General features: G+C 38.9%; 1 protein-coding gene across 1 annotated transcript in view; it reads left to right on the forward strand.

Annotated features, from left to right (window-relative positions):
- The first annotated feature begins 8,447 nt into the window (after positions 1 to 8,447).
- LOC126092346 (THO complex subunit 7 homolog) overlaps positions 8,448 to 21,796 on the forward strand; it is a 52,718-nt gene continuing 39,369 nt past the window's right edge. The window contains exon 1 of the mRNA XM_049907886.1: positions 8,448 to 8,566. Coding sequence (XP_049763843.1) covers positions 8,557 to 8,566 — 10 coding nt within the window. The 5' untranslated portion in view covers positions 8,448 to 8,556. The remainder of the gene's footprint in view (positions 8,567 to 21,796) is intronic.

The following is a 21,796-nucleotide window of genomic DNA, read 5'->3' on the forward strand; positions in this document are numbered from 1 at the left end:
AATACAGTCTGGTACACTCTGTCTTGCAGCAGAAAGGTTGATAGGTGTCATGTATAGTTTTGGTATCTGAATCGATTGTGGGCGAGCAGCGTTATTGTAAGCTGTATCGCAGAAGTTAAGCTAGTATCTCTGAGCTGCGCGAGGGTGCAGTACACAGGCGCCGACTCCATGGGCCTGGGGGGTCCCGAGCCCCCTCAAACGTTCGTTTATGGGTGGGGGGCGGAGGGTCCCCCCCCCCCCGCCCAAGAAAAAATTTAAGAAAATTATTAGTTATATTATGCTTTGTAAATTCACAAAAATTATGTTGAAATTTTTTATTTTCCTTGCTTGAGGATAGTTACCTTTCAAAATACATTCAGTAACGAGTTAAAACAAATAATTATTACACTGGTAAGCAGGTTAACTGAAAACAAGAGCTATGAATCACGATAGTGTTAAGGTGCTGCAGGCACACTTAGAATCTGTCCCGGTGCGCAAACCTTTGTGTTAAGTCTGGCGCTGGCGAGCCAGCACTGTGGCTGTGGCGACATCAAAGGACTGGGGCAGAAGCACCTGGAACCCTCCACCTCGTGTCGCCTTGATGCCGAGGCTGTATAAAGCCCACCCAGCTGTCACAGTCATCCAGTGTGGATAATTTCGTTCAATGCATGATCCAGACGTGTTTAGTGTTCCGACTGTATAATGGACTGTTTTATATGACTATATTTTATTCATTTACTTTAGTCTCTTAGTGTATTGTGAATTAAGTTTGCAATGGATAAATTTGTCACCAAAAAAGGCGCGCTTGGAAGTTGATGATACTGCAAGTCAACCTCCAACAATTATTGTGTCATCAATTACTTCATCATCTTCAGGCGACAACCATTCACCGTCGAAACCTGGATGATCCAGTAAGTGAAGATCATTTCAGAAGTCTTGGTTGATCAAATATACATGGCTAGAATATGAAGCATCTACCAAAAACATTTTTTGCAAAACCTGTAAAGTTGCAGATACTAAAAATCTACTACAATTTTCTTCAAAAAAAGTAGGTGTATTTACTTCCGTAGGGTTTTCTAACTGGAAAAAGGCTTTGGAAAAATTCCGTCTTCATGAAAATACGTTTACACATGAAGAAGGTGTTCTGAAACTAAATTCTGTCACTAACCAAAATGTGGCCTCCCAATTGAATGAACTGTTAAATAATGATTGAAGAAAGGCCGTTTAGCTCTCTTGAGACCATTTTTATTACTGTGCAATTTCTATGCCAACAAGGAGTAGCATTTAGAGGGCACTAAGATGTAAACTCAAATTTTTTTAATTGTTGGAAGTCCGAAAGAATGACATACCTGAGTTTAAAGATTGGTTAGGGCGTTCGGGGTATAAGTGCACGTCCCACGAAATACAAAACAAGATCATTGATCTGCTACGAAAGTCTGTGTTGAGAAAGGTATTGGCTTCAATCAAGAAGACTGAACATTTTTCTATGATGGTTGACGAAACAAGTGATTCTTCGAGTCAGGAACAAGCGTCATTTTGTATTCATACTGTCAATCATTCCTTAATTATCAACGAAGACTTCATTGGCTTATAAGAGACCCCCAACACTGAATCACAAACTCTGTTTAGTATTTTAAAAGACGTTTTTGCTCGTCTTGATTTGCCAATGGATAACTTAAGAGGACAGTACGAAGTTTGTTGTGGCAGTTAATTGCTTGAATGGCCAGACAGATTAGAGATTAGATTAGATTAGATTAGATTAATACTAGTTCCATGGACCATGAATATGATATTTCATAATGATGTGAAATGAGTCAAATTTCCCAATACATGACATAATTAAGTTAATTTAACGACATAATTAAGTTAATATAACAACTTTTTTATTTTTTGGTTTTTTAACTTTTTTATAATTTTTTTTATTTTTTCTTAATTTATATCTAAATATTCCTCTATGGAGTAGAAGGAGTTGTCATTCAGAAATTCTTTTAATTTCTTCTTAAATACTTGTTGGTTATCTGTCAGACTTTTGATACTATTTGGTAAGTGACCAAAGACTTTAGTGGCAGTATAATTCACTCCTTTCTGTGCCAAAGTTAATCTTGAATAGTGAAGATCATCCTTTCTCCTAGTATTGTAGTTATGCACACTGCTATTACTTTTGAATTGGGTTTGGTTGTTAGTAACAGATTTCATAAGAGAGTATATATAATGAGAAGCTACTGTGAATATCCCTAGATCCTCAAATAAATGTCTGTAGGATGATCTTGGGTGGACTCCAGCTATTATTCTGATTACACTCTTTTGTGCAATAAATACTTTTTTCCTCAGTGATGAATTACCCCAAAATATGATGCCATATGCAAGCAATGAGTGAAAATAGGCGTAGTAAGCTAATTTACTAAGATGTTTATCACCAAAATTTGCAATGACCCTTATTGCATAAGTAGCTAAAACTCAAACGTTTCAGCAGATCATCAATGTGTTTCTTCCAATTTAATCTTTCATCAACGGACACACCTAAAATTTTTGAATATTCTACCTTAGCTATATGCTTCTGATTAAGGTCAATATTTATAAATGGCGTCATACCATTTACTGTACGGAACTGTATGTACTGTGTCTTATCAAAATTCAGTGAGAGGCTGTTTATAAGGAACCACTTAATAATTTTCTGAAAGACATTATCGACAATTCCATCAGTTCATTCCTGTTTGTCAGGTGTGATTACTATACTTGTATCATCAGTCTCTTCATGAATATAGAATGGCAAGTCATTAATATATATTAAGAACAACAAAGGACTCAAAACCGATCCTTGTGGAACACCATTCTTGATAATTCCGCAGTTTGAGGAATGTGCTGATCTTTGCATATTATGAGAACTGCTTATTTCAACTTTCTGCACTCTTCCAGTTACGTACGAATTAAACCATTTGTGCACTGTCCCACTCATGCCACAATACTTGAGCTTGTCTAGCAGAATTTCATGATTTACACAATCAAAAGCCTTTGAGAGATCACAAAAAATCCCAATGGGTGGTGTTTGGTTATTCAGATCATTCAAAATTTGATTGGTGAAAGCATATATGGCATTTTCTGCTGAAAAACCTTTCTGGAAACCAAACTGACATTTTGTTAGTACCTCATTTTTACAGATATGCGAAGCTACTCTTGAATACATTACTTTCTCAAAATTTTTGGATAAAGCTGTTAGAAGGGAGATTGGACGGTAATTGTTGACATCAGATCTATCCCCTTTTTTATACAAAGGTATAACAATAGCATATTTCAGTCTGTCAGGGAAAATGCCCTGTTCCAGAGAGCAATTACACATGTCGCTGAGAATCTTACTTATCTGTTGAGAACAAGCTTTTAGTATTTTGCTGGAAACGCCATCAATTCCATGTGAGTTTTTGCTTTTAAGCATGTTTATTATTTTCCTAATTTCAGAGGGAGAAGTGGGTGAGATTTCAATTGTATCAAATTGCATAGGTATGGCCTCTTCCATTAACTGACTAGCATCTTCTAATGAACACCTGGATCCTACTATATCCGCAACATTTAGAAAATGATTATTAAAAATAATTTCAACTTCTGACTTTTTGTTTGTAAAGTTTTCATTCAATTTGATGGTAATACTGTCTTCCTGTGCTCTTGGTTGACCTGTTTCTCTTTTAATAATATTCCAAATTGTTCTGGACATTATATTAAAGCCACCCTTGCAGCAGCAATATCTTCACATTACAGACACTGGATACGTAAATCAGTGGATCATCTCATGCAGAAGGTATTATAGTTCGAGGTTATCGGTGATAGAACACCATCGGAATTGTTGTGTCACCTAAGGAGCTTCATCAACATAGAAGAAATGTCAAACGCAACGCTACGTCGTATATAGCTGCACAACTACTGCTACCAGTAAAGGCAGCCGTGGCAGTATGTGAGAAAATCGAGATTAATTCCTTTCTTTCAATGACAGATAAACGCACACTGTAGAAAAGGAAGTGAATACTTCACTGGTGACGCAAGTAGCTTATGACATCAGCTCATGGGAGACCAAGGCTGTACGACAGGATCAACAAACCAACGTTAACGAACAGCTCAGAAGTTTTAAATGCTAAATGGACATATTACAGAAGCAATTAACAACACTGACGGTAAATAAGCAGAACTGCACTGGATAAAATAAGGAAGACAGGCATCCACCCTACTGGCAAAATCAAACAGACGGCCAAACAGTACAAGGGTTACAACGTCACCCAGAGTTCTGGACCACAGGTGTTTAGTTTATCAGGCCACAAGGTGCATGTCTCCATGTGCATTCCCAAACAGCCTCAGTGACTTGCAAAAGGCACAGCAGGCCGCACTGTTCCACAAGAATACCAAATAGTAAACGAAGAAGCTGTTACTAGTCCTGGAAGCATCATCAATGACATAATCCATACAGCCAAGGCACACAACTCAAGATTGGCCAAGTTATTAGCGACAAATCGACCACGATCACATACACAGCGAATCAAGCATGCTTACTTACATCACTGCATCGTTTGTTTATAAAGGACAAGAAAGCTACCTGCTGCCACCTTATCTACTCAAGTTTAGATGTAAGTATGCAATCATACAGACAGAGCGAAACCGCACCAAGGGGCACACCTCTCCACCTTACAGCAGTCAGCAGATCGCCCATTACATATGGCCATTGTGAAGTGACAGCTGACCTGGGTTTCAGTAAAAAGTTCGAATGGAGGTTCAAGCTTGCTAATGTTATCGAGCCAATACTGGAAGCAGATTTCACTCACAACCAAGGAATGGAAATAAATCTCTGTATGGTACAGGTTAAAATGGGCAGTCAGGTGGTCACAGGTATTATGGGCAGAAGTGTTACCAACACCATCACTTCACCCCATAATTCAGTACTAGAGGGTAGACGGATAAATGCCAACCACTTAGGTAAGGTTCTTCTTTCCATGGTGCACCATATCAACACCTGGACGACCATTCTCTCAAGGGTTACAGAAACTAGGATCTGACCATTTTTCTGCAGCAGGGGAGAATTTGATGAAATCTTACAAGCAGCCATCATACATAGATTTGACAACCCGTGGGCATCACCATTACATTTAGTGAAAAAGAAAGACAGCACCTGGAGATACTGAGGAAATTACCATGCCTTAAACACATGAACCATTCTAGACCAGTATTTTTCTGCTCAAATAGAAGACAGAGTTCGTTAAGAGCATTCCTCATTCAGCATTTAAGAAGATTCCTGAGAATATTTAACTTCTACTACTGTCACCTACCTGTAGCAGCAGAGATATATGCAGTACTGTCAAGTAACATCATGTGCTGATGCTCCCTGCCATGGACGCCAGAGATGCAGTGGGGCCTTCGAAAAGGTGACTGAGTGAAATGACGCAATGGTTAGCACACTGGACTTGCATTCGGGTTTTCCATGAATTCCTTAAATTGCTTCAGACAAATGCCAGGATGGTTCCTTGCAAAGGCATGACCAATTTCCTTCCTCATCCTTGACAAAGTCCTAGCTTGTGCTCCATCTCTAACAACCTCGATGCCGACAGGACACTAAACCTGATCTTCCTTCCTCGTTTCGAAAAGGTAAAAGGCAACTTGCTACAAGCAGTCCTTTGTCCCGCCCTATCCATGATTCGCTATTAGCAGTAGTTGTGAACGCTAACCAACAGACTATCAGGACAACTTTCCAGCAATATGTTGAGAAAAGGTGGAAGGCTTTAGGCTTTTTCCCCATAAACTGACAGAGGTTCAAGCCAACTGGAGTGCATATGGCAAAGAGCTACTGGTCTTTTATAAAGCTGTGCAGCAAATTCACTCTTATGTAGAAGCTAGACCATTTGTAGTCTATACAGAACACAAACCAATGACATTCACTTTTAACAAGCATAAGGAGGGTTGGCCGGCTGTTGTGACCGAGCGGTTCTAGGCACTTCAGACCGGAACCGCGCTGCTGCTACAGTCGCAGGTTCGAATCCTGCCTCGGGCATGGATGCGTGTGATGTCCTTAGGTTAGTCAGGTTTAAGTAGTTCTGAGTCTAGGGGACTGATGACCTCAGATGTTAAATCCCATAGTGCTTAGAGCCTTTTGAACCATTTTAAGGAGGGTTGTTCTCACCGACAGTTTCACCAGTAACAATTTATTGCTCAGTTTACAACAGCTGTAAGTCAGATAAGAGGGGCAGGAAATGTAACACTTGATTTTTTTTCCTCCAGAATCGGTGCTATCTCTGATACAAGAAATTAAAGTCACCTCAACACAGTGCTAACTACAGACAAGCAGCTGCAGGAGTATTTGTAAAGCAACAGATAGCTCTGTACCTCAAACAACTGCAGTTATTAGGTACCTAGGACTTAATCTGGTGTGATGTGTATAGACCCTCGCCCAGGCCATTCGTGCCCATAATGCTATGATGAGTGGTTTTTGACAGCATTTAAAATCTCGTCCATCCAAATCCCAAAGCCAGCATTAAACTAATGATATAGAAGTATGTGTAGCCCAGTATATAAAAAGACAAGAAAATGTGTAACATGACAACAATGCAAAATTGGCAAACACATACACATGTCAGTGGGAGAATTTACACAAATGACAGATCGTTTCTCCCATGTTTACATAGATCTCATGGGCCAGCTCCCACCATCAGAGGGGCGTCGTTACATATTTACCGCTCTTAACAGATACACTCAGTGGGCGGAGGGAAAGCCAATCAGTGAAATATCGGCAGGAACAACAGCAAGAACCTTCCTAATGGCTTGGCTTTCTTGTTTCAGCAGTCCAACTCATGTCACTATGGATCAGGGGTGGTTATTTGAGTCAACACCTATCCAAGTTATGTGGGTTTAATCACCATTATACAATCATATATCATATCAAAAGGAATGTGATGGCAGAGTAGTGACAAAGAGCATTAAAAGCTGCGCTAAATGTTACAAGAACACCTGGACCACCACATTGCGATTGGTCTTAACGGGCCAATGCCAAGTCAGAGGTCGGAGCACCAAAAGCAGAAGTGGTTTATGGGGAGATATTATATCTGCAGGACGAGTTTTTCTCAGAACAACAGCTATCAGTGGAGTCAGAGCTATCATATTTGCTGCAACAAGTAAAGCTTCAAATTTCTGTGTTACACCCTTCAACAGCGTACCGCCTTGGAGAACAGACATACTCGCCCATGATGTTAAGGACAGATGTAGTGCACCCATCATTACAACCACCATACTCCGGACTCTTACAGATACTAAAATGTGATGGCTGTACAGTCAAATAATATGCAGTGATAAGCTGCTAACGATGTCACTGAGACGGGTCAGACTGACGTATTTCCTGACATTCCCTTGCGGAAACATAAACTGGGACGCCACATCAGTGTCTTCAAGTCAACCCAGTAGTGGGATTGGTCACACAATTACAAGGTCGCCCTTGACTCAGAGAACTAGCCCACAGGAAGCACCAGAGACGCCGGCAGTCTGTTCATGAGAAGGCCGTCAAGTGCGCCATAAATAATCGCACATCCCAGAAGCTCTCCTCTACCACCAGGGGGCACTGTGTGGAAAGCATTGAATTCGGATGGGGATTAAAAGTGTATATTATTCTTTGGTTTTCTGATCTAACTCTGCCGAAGTTATGTTTTCTCGTTATCTTTCAGTTTGACAGATCTTTGTTTAGTTTCCGTTGTCAAGTTGTATTTCGTTAAATATGTGAATAAAACCAGATGGTTATAGCACATGTCTATCCCTGAATAATTACTGTTTGAATGATGAAAGAATTCTCTACACTCTTGCGCCACATCAATCGCCTTCTTAAGAGCTACACATCGCGGTCAAAAGAAACTGGCTGACGAGAGGGAAAAAGTGAACATATTTCTCTGCTTAAATATTGCACTGTTTGCTTAAATAGCTACACTGCAATTAACGGGAAAGTGATTTCTCAAACCAGATGTCGCTAATGAAGTTTGCTGGATTCGCAACAGTAACTCGTGAACGTCGACTTACCTCAAAATACGACATGTACGGCACTCGTAAAAGTCTGAAAATTCTCAAAAATATAATTCTGTTCGCACTGAAATAGGGGGAATGATTGCTTGGGCGATGATACGTGTCTCAGAAGTGTATAATGCACAAATTAGATCACAACTATTAGTAAGCCTGTAGGATGAAATACGTTTTTCGTGGTACCCGGCATCTGACAGCACTGGTCTCGAGTCATTTGCTTTTGTGTCTGAATAGTAAAAATAAGCGAGGGGGAGGGGAGCTTTGTTTTCAGCTAAATAAACAGTATGTAAAGTGGCGAAATATCTTTAAATTTTGTGGCATTAATCTAGTTCTACCTTTCTTGAATTCATATTTCGCGTTATATCGATGTATGTTGAACTGCCCCAAAAGTCGATACACGAGAATGCCGCCGAATTACCTCTGATTCTTTGCGTGTTACCTTTGATTTTGTTTACAGCGTTTCTTGCGAGCGTGGGTGTTGTTGTCATTATTGTTGCTATTGGTGCGGCAGTAAATTGCAGAGTGACGCTGCAGCGAAAAACAAGTGCTATGAGTGATGGTATGTAAGGCAAACTATGGAAAACCGTTCTATTTCCTGTTGTGCGGCATCCGTTCTTTTATTAAGTGCTGTTCTTAAATAATGTGAGATACCAAGTAAAGAAATAGCGATATTGGTAAAGTTAAACTGTTTGTGATTTAAAAAACTGGGAAATGCACGGTGAAAAATAAGATTTTCGTACAATGTGTTATGAAATAAAACAAATCATGAATAGAAATTTTCTTTTAAAGATTTAAGTGGTACTTGTGATAAGCTTGTGGGTACTTTACTAAGATGTTACAGCCGCTTATTTGTACCTGGTAGTAGAATGCAATATTGGGGAGCCACTAGTAGTTATATTTTTTCTGCTTAGACACACATGTTAACCTCTGAAAAATTATTTTTTATGTTTCTGAAACCCGCGTTATTATTATTATTTTTTTTCCACAGCTTGTATGAGTAGGCCGTAAGTTTCATAGGTCACATTTACGAAAATACAATATTTTAAAAAGCGCCGAAGCAATAAACTGCCGTCTGTAAGTAATTGTTTGGGGATATGCTGCAGTCCTGTCTCAGTCTCATTCCCATCGCAGCTGCTATCTCCCTTTTGTGTCCTTGGACTGTTACAATACATCCTGGTTTCCGTAGGTGTCGTAGGTAAATTGTCGATCACTATATTTTGTGCCTGGTATCATCATAATTTTTCAGAGTGTTTCTCTGTCAATATTGTCAAAAGCCTTTTGGCATTGTTCAAATGATCCTTTAAAATAATTTGTTGGCCAGTGTTGCCTCGTGAACCCACATTGATCTTAGCCCAGGCCAGCTTTAATCGTTTGTTCCATCCTCCTCTAAATAATTTTGTGTTAATATTTTGCCGTAATGAGTTATTAAACCGATGGTTCAGTAATACACCTGTCCACAACTACTTTCTTTTGTGTTGTGATTATGATTCTCCCATTAAAATAACCTTGTGGTTGGCAGATAGCAATGGTAGGGGTACTGTTACCAGTGTCCAGCCAGCCACACTAGCCAAGTTCTGCATGTACCTACAAAACAGGCAACAGAACGAGCATGTGACATGTGAGAAAGAACTATGATTGGCCCCCTACTGCTCTACTCACTGTAACTTTACTCACAAGATTATTTTAATCAGAGTACACGTTGTTCTTGAAGTCTGAGGGTGTTTCATCTCTGTCATATATCTCCATACCAGCTGGAGCAGTTTAGCCATGGTTGGTTTCCCAAAGCATTTTACAGTTCGGAGGGAATGTTGTCCAACATTTGTGCCTTGTTTAACTTGATTCTTTTTAGTGCCTTGTCAATTTCCTTCCACCTTAATGTAGCCCCCATCACATTTTCTTCCACTTACCTAATTTCTTGTCTAATATTGTATTCAAGTGTGTTTCCTTTATTCTGTATTTTCCTTCCACTTTTCAGCCTCCTCCTATTTGCTTAGAATGGATGCCTTTCTATTCTCCAAAGGTCTCTGTTACTTTTTTTGCAGTGATTTCCCTAAATCACTCCAGGTAAATGCCGGGATGGTTCCTTTGTAAGGGCACGGCCGGCTTCCTTCCCCGTCCTTCCCTAATCGGATGAGACCGATGAACTCGCAGGTTGGTCTCTTTCCCCAAACAACCAACCGACCAACTTTTTTTGCATTATGTTAGTTGTGTCCCGTGGATCTCACGTGGTGTGTTCTGTGGAATGTCGAAAGCCATCAAAAATGTACATTTACTTAATGGTGTTACAGAAGTGTCCATCTGCTTTGGCCCATGATGTCATCAGTATGGTGGAAACAACTGCTCCCAGCATTTACAAAATGAAGACAATGCCATCACTACGCACACACGCCAACAAATGTGAACAAAAATAAAAATGCCACAATAATGTCTCACTCCAAAAATAAAATGAGACTAACAGGACAACTGCGGAAAATTAGGAGTTTAGGGCGGTGATAAACTAAATATACAACTACAAAAAATCACTACACCATCCCAAAACAAATAATATAAACAAAATTAAGTTACAACATTCCGCTACACCAACAACACCACAGGAATTTCCCTTGAGGTATATATCTCAGCCACAACTATTGTTACCAAAAGCCCAACATCTATGACCTCTAAAATTGCAGACGTTTCCCTTGACCTATATAGCTCAGCCACAGATACTGATACAACCAAAATGTACAACACCGAAAAATGGATTCAGGCATTTCCCTTGACCTACGTAGCTTAACCGCAGCTATTGATCCCAAAAATCCAGCACCTACAACCCCGAAAAGTGGGACCAAATCCCCAACAACTCAAAAACCCAAATATTCCATATTCACTAGCCTACATCAATTAAAACACAATTGACCTACCATAAATATACAACACACAGAACAACACAGTTCGTATAGAATCAAACCAAAACGAAATTACTTAACAACAAAAGCCTCTGGCAATACCACCTACGTTGCCCACCACACACACACACACACACACACACACACACACACACACACACACACACACACACATACACAAATTTGCACCGACAATGCCACATATACAGGTTCCTGGTCCAAGCCACCGGAATTCTCATCAGCACCACACGAACAAGAAACCTAATATATTCAGCAATAAGATCAAAACTATCTACAGAACCTGTGCGTCAGACATATCATCACCCATCTCAGAATGTAATGATGAACTCGTGATCTTCACTGTCATATCCATACGTAACAAAACACAATAAAGAAAATAGACTTCATCCTGCACAAGAAACACCAAATTAATCAGACCTAACAAAAATGCCAAACACATAAACACAAAAGACCTTAATAACATACTGAAAACACTTCCACGGTCCACTTTATTACACAAACATCCTAAACTCTAGACCATGTTAGCATGATGACAGCCAAAACTCAAATTAACCCAATACCAAACGTTAAACTCAGCACATCTACATCCGCCACCAGAGGGCATGATCAAATACAACAGCACATCCACCACCAGTGGGCACGATCAGATACAACAATGCGACATCTGCCAAACACAACCAATTCAAAGACTCCGCACCGTAGTGACGTCACACACCACTGCGTCAGGGGTCAAAGCATTCAATTGTAAAATGTTGCAGTAAAATAACTTTATATGGTGTGTTAGAGTGCTAGCCTAATTCTAATTATACATTAACTTAAAAATATTAAATTTAAAAGTTTCTGTGAAGATACTCCTAATGGAGTTGAACAAGTTCCACAACATAAAATTCTTTATTTCAGTCATATACTCTGTTGTATTATCAACATAATATTTAATGTACTCCATTAGGTTGTTGAATACATGTGTACCCATATGTCTGATTCCTTTCTGTATTAATGTTAAACCCCTTGAGGTCTTCATAGAGGTTGTTTTTGGTCCTAGTATTTTAATCGTACTTTTCAACAAGTTATTTTTGTAATTTTAAGACATAATAGGCCCAAAATATAAACTGTGCTCTTGGATTCATTAATCTATTGATTCGAACTTGACATCATGATAAGTTTACATTTACCCCAAGTGTTCATATTTCCCTGATTAGGTCAGGGGTAAGTGAAAACTGCAGTCCCGAAGTGTGGACTGGGTATGGGTTTACCAGCAGGGGTAACAGTAAACCAACACCATTCTATGACCTTCTTGAGTGATTATAACTGTGTTTATAACCATCTCAAACAGCATGTTATGAAAATTACAAAATGGGCCATTTTCCAAAGGAATTTATCACATAACATTAAGCACAAAAATATTCAGCTCAGCTCTATTCACCATTTGATTTTAACAGGTCCAAATACAAATTTGTCAATAGATTGTGGTCTGTCAGCTAAATGGCTCGGCTAGCCCACTAAATGACTGCATTCGGTGTGTTGTAATAATTACATCTAGATCATTATGCAAAGACCTCTTAAAAAAACTTACATCACTACCCTTTCTTTTTTATGTGTAATTTTTTTAATTATTGAGATTTTCATGCTGATGTGTCTAGCAGTCTGATAGCTCCCGGTTTTGAAAGAAAGAAAATTGTATTTTCTCCTTCATCTACTGGTAAGTTAAAATACATTTATGGCTTATTAAGTTATTTCATCATTCCAAAATGAGATTATAATAATGAAATTACCTACTTTCAAGTTAAATAAGAACCACTGCTTGTTTACATTTATCTGCTAAAAAATTGCAAAGTGGGGTAGGTATTAGGAACAGATACTGAGTGGAGATGGAAAAGCTATATGACGATGTTATTTCATATCAGGTTTTGAAAAATGTCAAGGATCTACAACTAGTCTAGATTGCAGTTACACTGTAAATGATGTGTGTCAAGGAGCATGCATGATGGTATCAATCAAGTTAAAACCTTTAGAGAGGCAAAAGCAGCTTATGGTGTCCCAAAATCAGTCGTAGCCCATACTATTGAATTAAAAGGTGAAAATTATGTTTCTCTGGGTGTCTAGAATTAAAGATTAAAGAAGAAATTAAATCTGACCCTTTATACAGGATTTGCATCATTTTATTCTAATTTCTTCTTTAGGCAGAGGATATTGGTTAAATTAGGCCTTGGGCATCCTCACGCTTTTTTCCCCACATAGGCATCCTCATGCTTTTTTCCCCACATACTGGTCGTTTATTTAATTGCTCATTCAGAAATGGGGTATCATCTGAGAAAAATGAACTTAAATCAATGTTACAACAATTTTTCATTGAAAACTAAAGGTGACCATCTAAAGATGGTCACCCTGATAAGAATTGGTATCAGGCCTTTATGAAACTTTCTTCTTGAGGTGACAAAATGTAGACCACAAACACTCAATGTACCAAGCATTGATCATACATAAATCTTCCACATTATTCTGAAGATACTTCCCAGTACATAGCTGTGGTGTCTCCAGTCATAAACCTACAAGTCCCAAAAGAATGCTAGATATCCATTTGTAGTTTATACTTCCTACAATGAACTGAATAATTTGTATTAAATATGTTGGCTAAGAGATACTGAGACATCATGCTTAGTTTACAATTGCAATGAGTTTGGGCTTGTCATTGATCCGACTAGGGTAAGAGCCCTTGGGGAAAAGGAATGCCACTGAAAGGGTCTCCAGTGTATTAGGTAGGGAACCAACAACTGTTTTGGCCTGCATTGCTGCAAATAACACAACCAGATATATAATCTCTGTTTACTCTTGAATCAAGAAAGAATTCCAGAAGAATGGACTATATGAGTGATCCAGCCCAAACATAAGAATTGTGACAAGGCATGTTGTTCTAATTGCGGAGGGATCACTCTGTTGAATGTCGCATAATAGGTTTTATCCAGAATCCTATACAATAGGCTAGTTCCATAGTGGGAGATTATCAGTGTGGTTTTAGGGTTAATAGATCAACTGTTGACCAAATTTTCATACTGATACAAATACAGGAAAATGCATATGAATATAATAATAAGCTCAACAGTACCTATGAGGACTTCAAGCAGGCCTTCGATAGTCTGGAAAGGGAAGAGGTGTTAGATATAAAACTGCTGAACATACCATCCAAATATATTTTTGTTTTTAAGGTAACGTTGGCAGATTCCATGCCAGTGGTGAGAGTGGATAGGGAATTAACTGTCCGTTTGGTGGAACTGAAAGAAACCGTACACCATAGGAGATGCAATTATGTAGATGGTAAACTGACAGCTCAAATGGCTATACAGGGTGTTACAAAAAGGTACAGCCAAACTTTCAGGAAACATTCCTCACACACAAATAAAGAAAAGACGTTATGCGGACATGTGTCCGGAAACGCTTAATTTCCATGTTAGAGCTCATTTTAGTTTCATCCACCTACGTTATCATGATTTCATACTGGATACTCTACCTGTGCTGCTAGAACATGTGCCTTTACAAGTACGACACAACATGTGGGTCATGCACGATGGAGCTCCAGTACATTTCAGTCGAAGCGTTCGTACGCTTTCAACAACAGATTCGGTGACCGATGGATTGGTAGGGGCGGACCAATTCCATGGCCTCCACACTCTCCTGACCTCAACCCTCTTGACTTTCATTTATGGGGGGATTTGAAAGCTCTTGTCTACGCAACCCCGGTACCAATGTAGAGACTCTTTGTGCTCGTATTGTGGACGTCTGTGATACAATATGCCATTCTCCAGGGCTGCATCAGGGATTCCATGCGACGGAGGATGGGTGCATGTATCCTCGCTAATGGAGGACATTTTGAACATTTCCTGTAACAAAGTGTTTGAAGTCATGCTGGTACGTTCTGTTGCTGTGTGTTTCCATTCCATTATTAATGTGATTTGAAGAGAAGTAATAAAATGAGCTCTAACATGGAAAGTAAGTGTTTCCGGACACATGTCCACATAACATATTTTCTTTCTTCGTGTGTGAGGAATAACACCCTGTATATATGCCTTTGATAGGCCACCTGGTTACATATGGATGTGAAGCATGGGCACTAACCAGCTCTGATGAATAACTCAAAAATTTGAACAATGAATACTATGGAAAAATTATGGAGGGATCCAAAAATAATGATGGTACCTGGAGAGCATGGAGCAATTATGTTGGATTGTCTTATACAAGGAGCTGATATTGTAGGTCCAATTAAAAGTAGAAGAATAACCTGGCTAGAGTGTTATCTAAGGATGCAGGACACATAAACTACAAAGGTCTTCAAATGGAAATTGATAGGAATAAAATTAAATGGAAGACCACATAAATGATGGCTGTAAAATGTGGAAGAAACACCAGAGTCCTGGGAATCAGAGGATGGAGAAGGGAAGCAAATGAGAGTTCAGAATGGAAAGAAACTGTTAAGAAGGCAAAGATCAACACAGGGTTGTAAAGAACAAGAAGAAGATGTGGACTAAAAGCTAATGAGAAAACATTCTTTGTCTACAACGATGATGCGTCTGGGTTTGGCAATTATCCAACAAGGGTAAGAGCTTTTGAGAAACAGGGAATGCCACTGAATAGGGTCTCTGGTAGGTCAGGTAGGGAATCAACAACTGTTTTGGGCTGTGTTGGTGCACATGACACTCACTTGCTACCATTGATGATACACACTGAGGTGATAAAATTCACTGGATACCTCTTAATATTATATTGGACCTCCTTTTGCCTGGTGTACTACAGCAACTTGACATTACTTATCAAGTTGTTGGAAGTTTCCTGCAGAAATAACTAGCCATGCTGCCTCTATATCTGTCCATAATTCCTAAGTGTTGCTGATGCATGATTTTGTGCACAAAATGACCTCTCAGTTATGTTCCATAAATGTTTGATGGGATTCATGTTGGGTGATCTGCGTGGCCAAAACATTTGCTTGAGCTGTCTAGAACGTTCTTCAAACCAATCACATACATCTGTGACCTAGTGACATTGCATTGTCATCCATAAAAATTCCATTGTTGTTTGGGAACATGAAGTCCATGAAAGGCTGAAAATGGTCTCAAAGTAGCTGAACATAACCAATTCCTGTCAATGATCAGTTCAATTGGACCAGAGGACCTAGTTCATTCCACGTAAACCATTGTGGAGCTACCACCAGCTTGCAACATACTTTGTTGACAATCTGGGTCCATGCCACACTTAAACCCTACCATCAGCTCTTACCATCTGAATTCAGGAGCCATCTGCCCAGAACACATGTACAGGGGCCAACCGATATGGTTATGAGCCCAGAACAGGCGCTGTAAGCCAAGGCACTTGTGCCTGTCATCTACTGCCATGGCCCATTAATGTCAAATTTCACCTCGCTGTCCTCACAGTTACATTCATCGTATGTCCCACACTGATTTCTATGTTATTTCTTGCAGTGTCGCTTGTCTGTTAACACTGACAACTCTATGCAAATGGTGATGCTATCAGTCATTGAGTGAAGGTTGTTGGCACTACGTTGTCCATGGTCTGAATGCCTGAATTTTGGTTTCTCATCACACTTTTGACACTGTGGATCTCGGAATGTTGAATTCCCTAACGATTTCTGAAATGTAATGTCCCACGCCTCTAGTCCTAACTGTCATTCCACATACAAAGTCTGTTAATTACTGTTTTGTGGCCATAATCAACTCAGAAAACTTTTCACATGAATCACCAGAGTACAAATGACAGTTCCATCAATCCACTGCCCTTTTATACCTACTGTACGTCTGCTTTTGTCATCCGAGTGTAGAAGGGTGCTGCAGTTCAGAGTCGATGGACTTCAAATAACATCTACCCAGGGATACTTCGTGCTGCTTCAACAAATAGCTGTACTGAGGAGCCTAAGTTTTATCAGTGTTTCACTATAAGTACAGCTTTTATACTTCACATGCAAAAATGTTGTACGAATCACCAGTTACCCGGTCAAAGTGCTGTTTTCATATTTGATGAGCATGTTAGCCATGTCAGTCTATGATAAGTACAAATGGATGTACAAAATAACATTCTGAAAATACTATCCCTGTAACTTGAATTTCCCGAAACAATGTTTCAGTAACTCATTAGTGAATGGAAGTATGTAGAATAAACTAGTTGTTTTTCCTCATTAAATCACTTGTAATATTAATCATGTGTACTCTAAACATAGCTGAAACGAGGCACTTAATTAATTTCAGGCATTGGCTTTTCCAGCTGAGGTTGTGATCTAAATGTAATTCCAAAGACTTAACACTTTCTACTGCTTGCATTTCTTTGTTTAAGAAACATAGTGTTATAGCATACGGAGTTCCATGAGAAGTACTGAATTGTATGTAATAAGTATTGTCAAAATTCTGTGATAATCCATTTGCCTTGAATTGTCTGTTGATGTCTCAATTATTTCATTAACTGCTTTTTCAGTAAGGGGACTGGTACTATTTTTTATTCCTATATTTGTATCATCTGCAAAATGTACAAAATTTGCATCTTCTGAAACTACAAATGGATCATATTTTTTGTTGTGCACCATGTCTGATTGCTTCATATTCTGAGCGCCCTTCATTATGTTGTTACACATAACTTTCTGTCATTCAAGTAAATTAAAAAAAAAAACAACCATGAACTTTCTGCATCTACAGTTTCATAATATTGGAACTTTTGTACTAAGTTATCATGGTTTACACTGTAACGGCACCACTGCTTAAGATGGGAAAAGGTTAACTTCGTTGTAATATTTCGGAGCCCATAAGTTGCAGCCAGACGCGGGCCTGTTGACAGTAAGTTACGCTACCAGGGGTTGCAACGTAGAATGGAGGCCACAGGGCTGTAGACCTGCTGAAAAGAGTAAACGTAGCGGTGTGCATGGCGCAAGTTACAAGCAGAAGGGGCCGACTGGCCCAACCCAGCTGTTAGGAGTACATGACTCAGAGGAAGCATGCTGTGATTCACCTTACAGCTCTCCTGGGCGGCAGGGACAGAGACCACTGAGTCAACTGCCGGTGCAGCCTGATATCGTCACAACTCTGCGGCTGTACAAGGCCGACACACAGCAGTGCGCTGCATGGGTCACTGACGCAACCATTCCGCCGCCAAGCCGCTTTGCAAACAGCCAAGTGGTGCCCTCAGCATTGCGGGACCCGGTGACGCAGATCGAGAGGAATGGGGTCACTGTAGCTGGAAATAATAAACCACTTGGGAAACTCGGATGAGTTTTAATATGGTGCATCCTGACAGCCCATCCTCATCCAACATCCATCTACAACAAATTCAGATGCCGTAGCCACGTCACAAAATATTCCCAATGATAGTAATTTCGGATTTATTGGTTCTCGAGTATCATCTACCAACATAAATAATGGTTCTTCAGTTTAAAGTCCTCTTTGAAATCCAAACTATTTGCTGCTGAGTGTTCTTGATTGTACTGAGTGTGTGTAATATGTATCTTATATCATGGTCTTGAAAACAGCTTCCTTAAGATTGTCTGGGAAAGTGCCACTGTGTAAAGATTCATTGTAGAAGTAATACAATATATTACTAAGTTCAGCTGAATGACATTTCATTATTTTACTGCTGGTTTCACCGTGACCACTTGAACGTATATTTTTAAGAAGCTTGACAACACTGAAAAATACTTTGGGAGATGTAGGATGAAGTTGAGTTTTATCGAACCTGGTTTGGAAGATGCCTTTTTATTTTATTTTATATTTTTTTTTTTTTTTTTTTTGGAATTATAGATTGTGTGATAAGGAATTGATAAAAAAGAAGTTATTAAGAGTGTCTTCAATTTGGGGGCTACCTTTGATCTGTTCGTAATCTACTTTCAATGAAATTTCCTCATTCTCTTTTTTCATTTTTCTTGTCTCATTTTTACTATGTTCCAAATAGATTTTACTGTAATACTTTTGTCCATTATGTATTGTTGCTGGAGGGGCTTATGCTTCCTCAACAGTCCAAACATTTTGATTCTCCGGTGACATTGCTCACAATTTTACAGTAAGGATGTAACGTGGTTTAACCCTGGTTTCATCCTTACTTTATGACAAGTAATCATCTCTTAGTCATGCATGATATTCTGATTCCAATCCGGTGTTGAGGTGCATTTAATCTGCTTCCTATGGTTAATTTCTTAGGAAATCAGTTTTGGAAGTAGCATATGACTATGTTACAGAATACATTTTATTTTCATTTACACCAAGGGTATTATTCGTACCTTCCACTCTGTATTTTGCTAATTCTTCTTGAATTCTGTAATTCCTTTTTCAGGTATTACAGCTACAGTTTTCTTTCTTTCTTTTTTTTTACGCCATGCTCTTTGATATTGAATGTCAACAATTGACCACCATGATGTGAGAGGCCATTAACTGTGTGAATTATGCTATGATTTTACAATGTCAGTGTGTCCATAAAAATACCACCAGTAGCAATGATGGTGCATCCTATATCTCTCTTTGCAAATTATGCAAGTGTATCTATATTATAAGAAACAGCTTGAATCCACTTCTAGAACAGGTGTGCTCTATAAAATTCAAATCTCTACTTCATATTACCTCAGTCTGTGTGTAAGGCACGAAGTTTAACACTTCAAATTGCTTCATAAATAATTCAGAATTACGAGATGAAACCCTGTTTATTGGGAGTGTTATTAACATACCATAAAAATCTTTTCCTGTTGTAGCAAAAGCTTCAAAATGCTTCTATAACTTTCCTATACCTGGGTGCTGTAAAGCTGTGCATTTATATTCAAAACTTTTGCACTTTCCTTTTTTGGACTTTGTCAGTTTCACTTTGTAGAAGTCTGTATTAAGTCTAGCCTGCATCATTTGCTGCATTTGTGTTTTCTCCTTTCATAAATTACATTAAATGTCTTCTGCGTTATCTAAGCACTGCTACAGGGCCTTGCCATTTTATCCCTCTGCTGGCATTACAATTTTATTCCTCAAAGCTAGTCATTCTTTTTCTGTTGCATATCTTTTGCTTATTTTGGTCAGTCATTACCTAATGCTCACTTTCAAACCTGCAACCATCTCTGTTTCAACTCACCTGAGTCCCATCATCTTAATTTCCTACCTTTTTGTAATTTCTAACATTGCCTAACTAATTATGGTCAGAGTCCACTCCTGGATACGTTTCTCAGTTTATGTTGTTCATGTTAGTTGTTCACTTTAACTCATACACTTCAGTAAGTTGTTCAGTGAAATGTCCAGTATGAGAGATTAGAGGCATTACATATACCACTTTGTTATTGCCCTATAATGATTATTATCTGTTTAGTATTGGTAAAATGACTTCTGTGCTGATCAGTGATTCTTATTTGTCACTTATGGTATCATGTTCAATTTGGCTCTGGAGGCAATGATGTAAGATACATCTAGATCTGGTGTAGCTCATAATTAAAGGCTCAGAGGCAGAGCCACCTCAAAATATGTATTAAAATATATTTCTCTATCGTATTGCAGAATTTAAATTGTCATGCCACATTCTGAATATTTGCCACATGGATTTAAATAATGACTGTCAACGTTCTTGGAACAGTTGATATTGGGTGATGTTTCTCAATCAATCATAAGGCTTCACCTTGAAATGGCAGTTAGCTCTGTGTAGTAGAGGTTTACAGATGTGCCCTCTGCAGAGGACAGATCTTATGGGCCTACTGAAGGCTCAGCTCGTACTGCCTAACAGTGTCCTACCATTAGTTTTCTGTTTCTGGCATTGATAATCTATCCACCGCAGGAAAAGCATGTGAAATTTTTAAAATGTCTCACCAGAGCACCCTATTTTACAGTAGCATAACTGTCAAAAGTTTGAGAGACCTACATGTATAATTAGAGAAAATAATGGGGTGAACCATGTGCTATTACCTTCAGTTGCTAAGAATTTCCTTACTTGCTGGTAATGTTTTCCGGATAATGTGCCTTATAGCAAGTTTCTTTTTCTACATTTATTGTTCCTCACTTCTTGTGAATTGTATTTTCTTGTGAATAATCACAGCATACCGTGAGCCTGAAAATAGCACAAAATGGGGTAACATATTTAGTTACATTTCCCAGCAATTTAGCTGTTGGTGAGACCTTTACTGTGGTGTTTAATTGAAATCGCATATTTTCATAATGCATAAATATAAATAAGAAAACCTGTAAATACAGCATGTTTGTGAAGCTTTGTTTCTGTCAGCCAATCACAACACACATTTAAAGTTTGGAATTTAAAATATGAAAAAAACTTTGCATGCAAAAAAGCTAACACACACTGCATTGTACTGAGTCAGGTGGCGTAGTGGTTAGCACACCAGACTTGCGTTCAGGAGGATGACAGTTCAAACCCGTGTCCAGCCTTCCTGATTTAGGTTTTCCGTGATTTTCCTAAATCACTTCAGGCAAATGCTGGCATGGTTCCTTTGAAAGGGCGTGGCTGACTTCCTTGTCCATCCTTCCGTAATCTGATGAGACCGATGACCTTGCTGTTTGGTCCCCTCCACCATATCAACCAACACACCGCATTGTAGATCTTTCCAAAATACATCATTTTTAACATGGTTTGTTGCAGTAAAGTGTCAGGAAATGTGAAGTTAGCATCTAAACATGTTACATATGATTCTTATCTTTTACTGTTATTTAGTACTTTATTACAAAAAGGAAATTAGTTACATTCTGTAAACATTTTTATAATGTGTAACTGTGTAGAGAACCCTGGCACCATAGTTCTGACTGGTAAATGCATTAGTCTACCCTAGCATGAAAACCACGAGCCAAGCCTGATATAGACTGAATCCACATGATAAATTAGTGGTCAGTGGTCTGGTACACTGTGCATGTTTTGTTTTGTGGTCTTTG

The sequence above is a fragment of the Schistocerca cancellata genome, chromosome 7, assembly GCF_023864275.1.
Source record: "Schistocerca cancellata isolate TAMUIC-IGC-003103 chromosome 7, iqSchCanc2.1, whole genome shotgun sequence".
Lineage (NCBI taxonomy): Eukaryota > Metazoa > Arthropoda > Insecta > Orthoptera > Acrididae > Schistocerca > Schistocerca cancellata.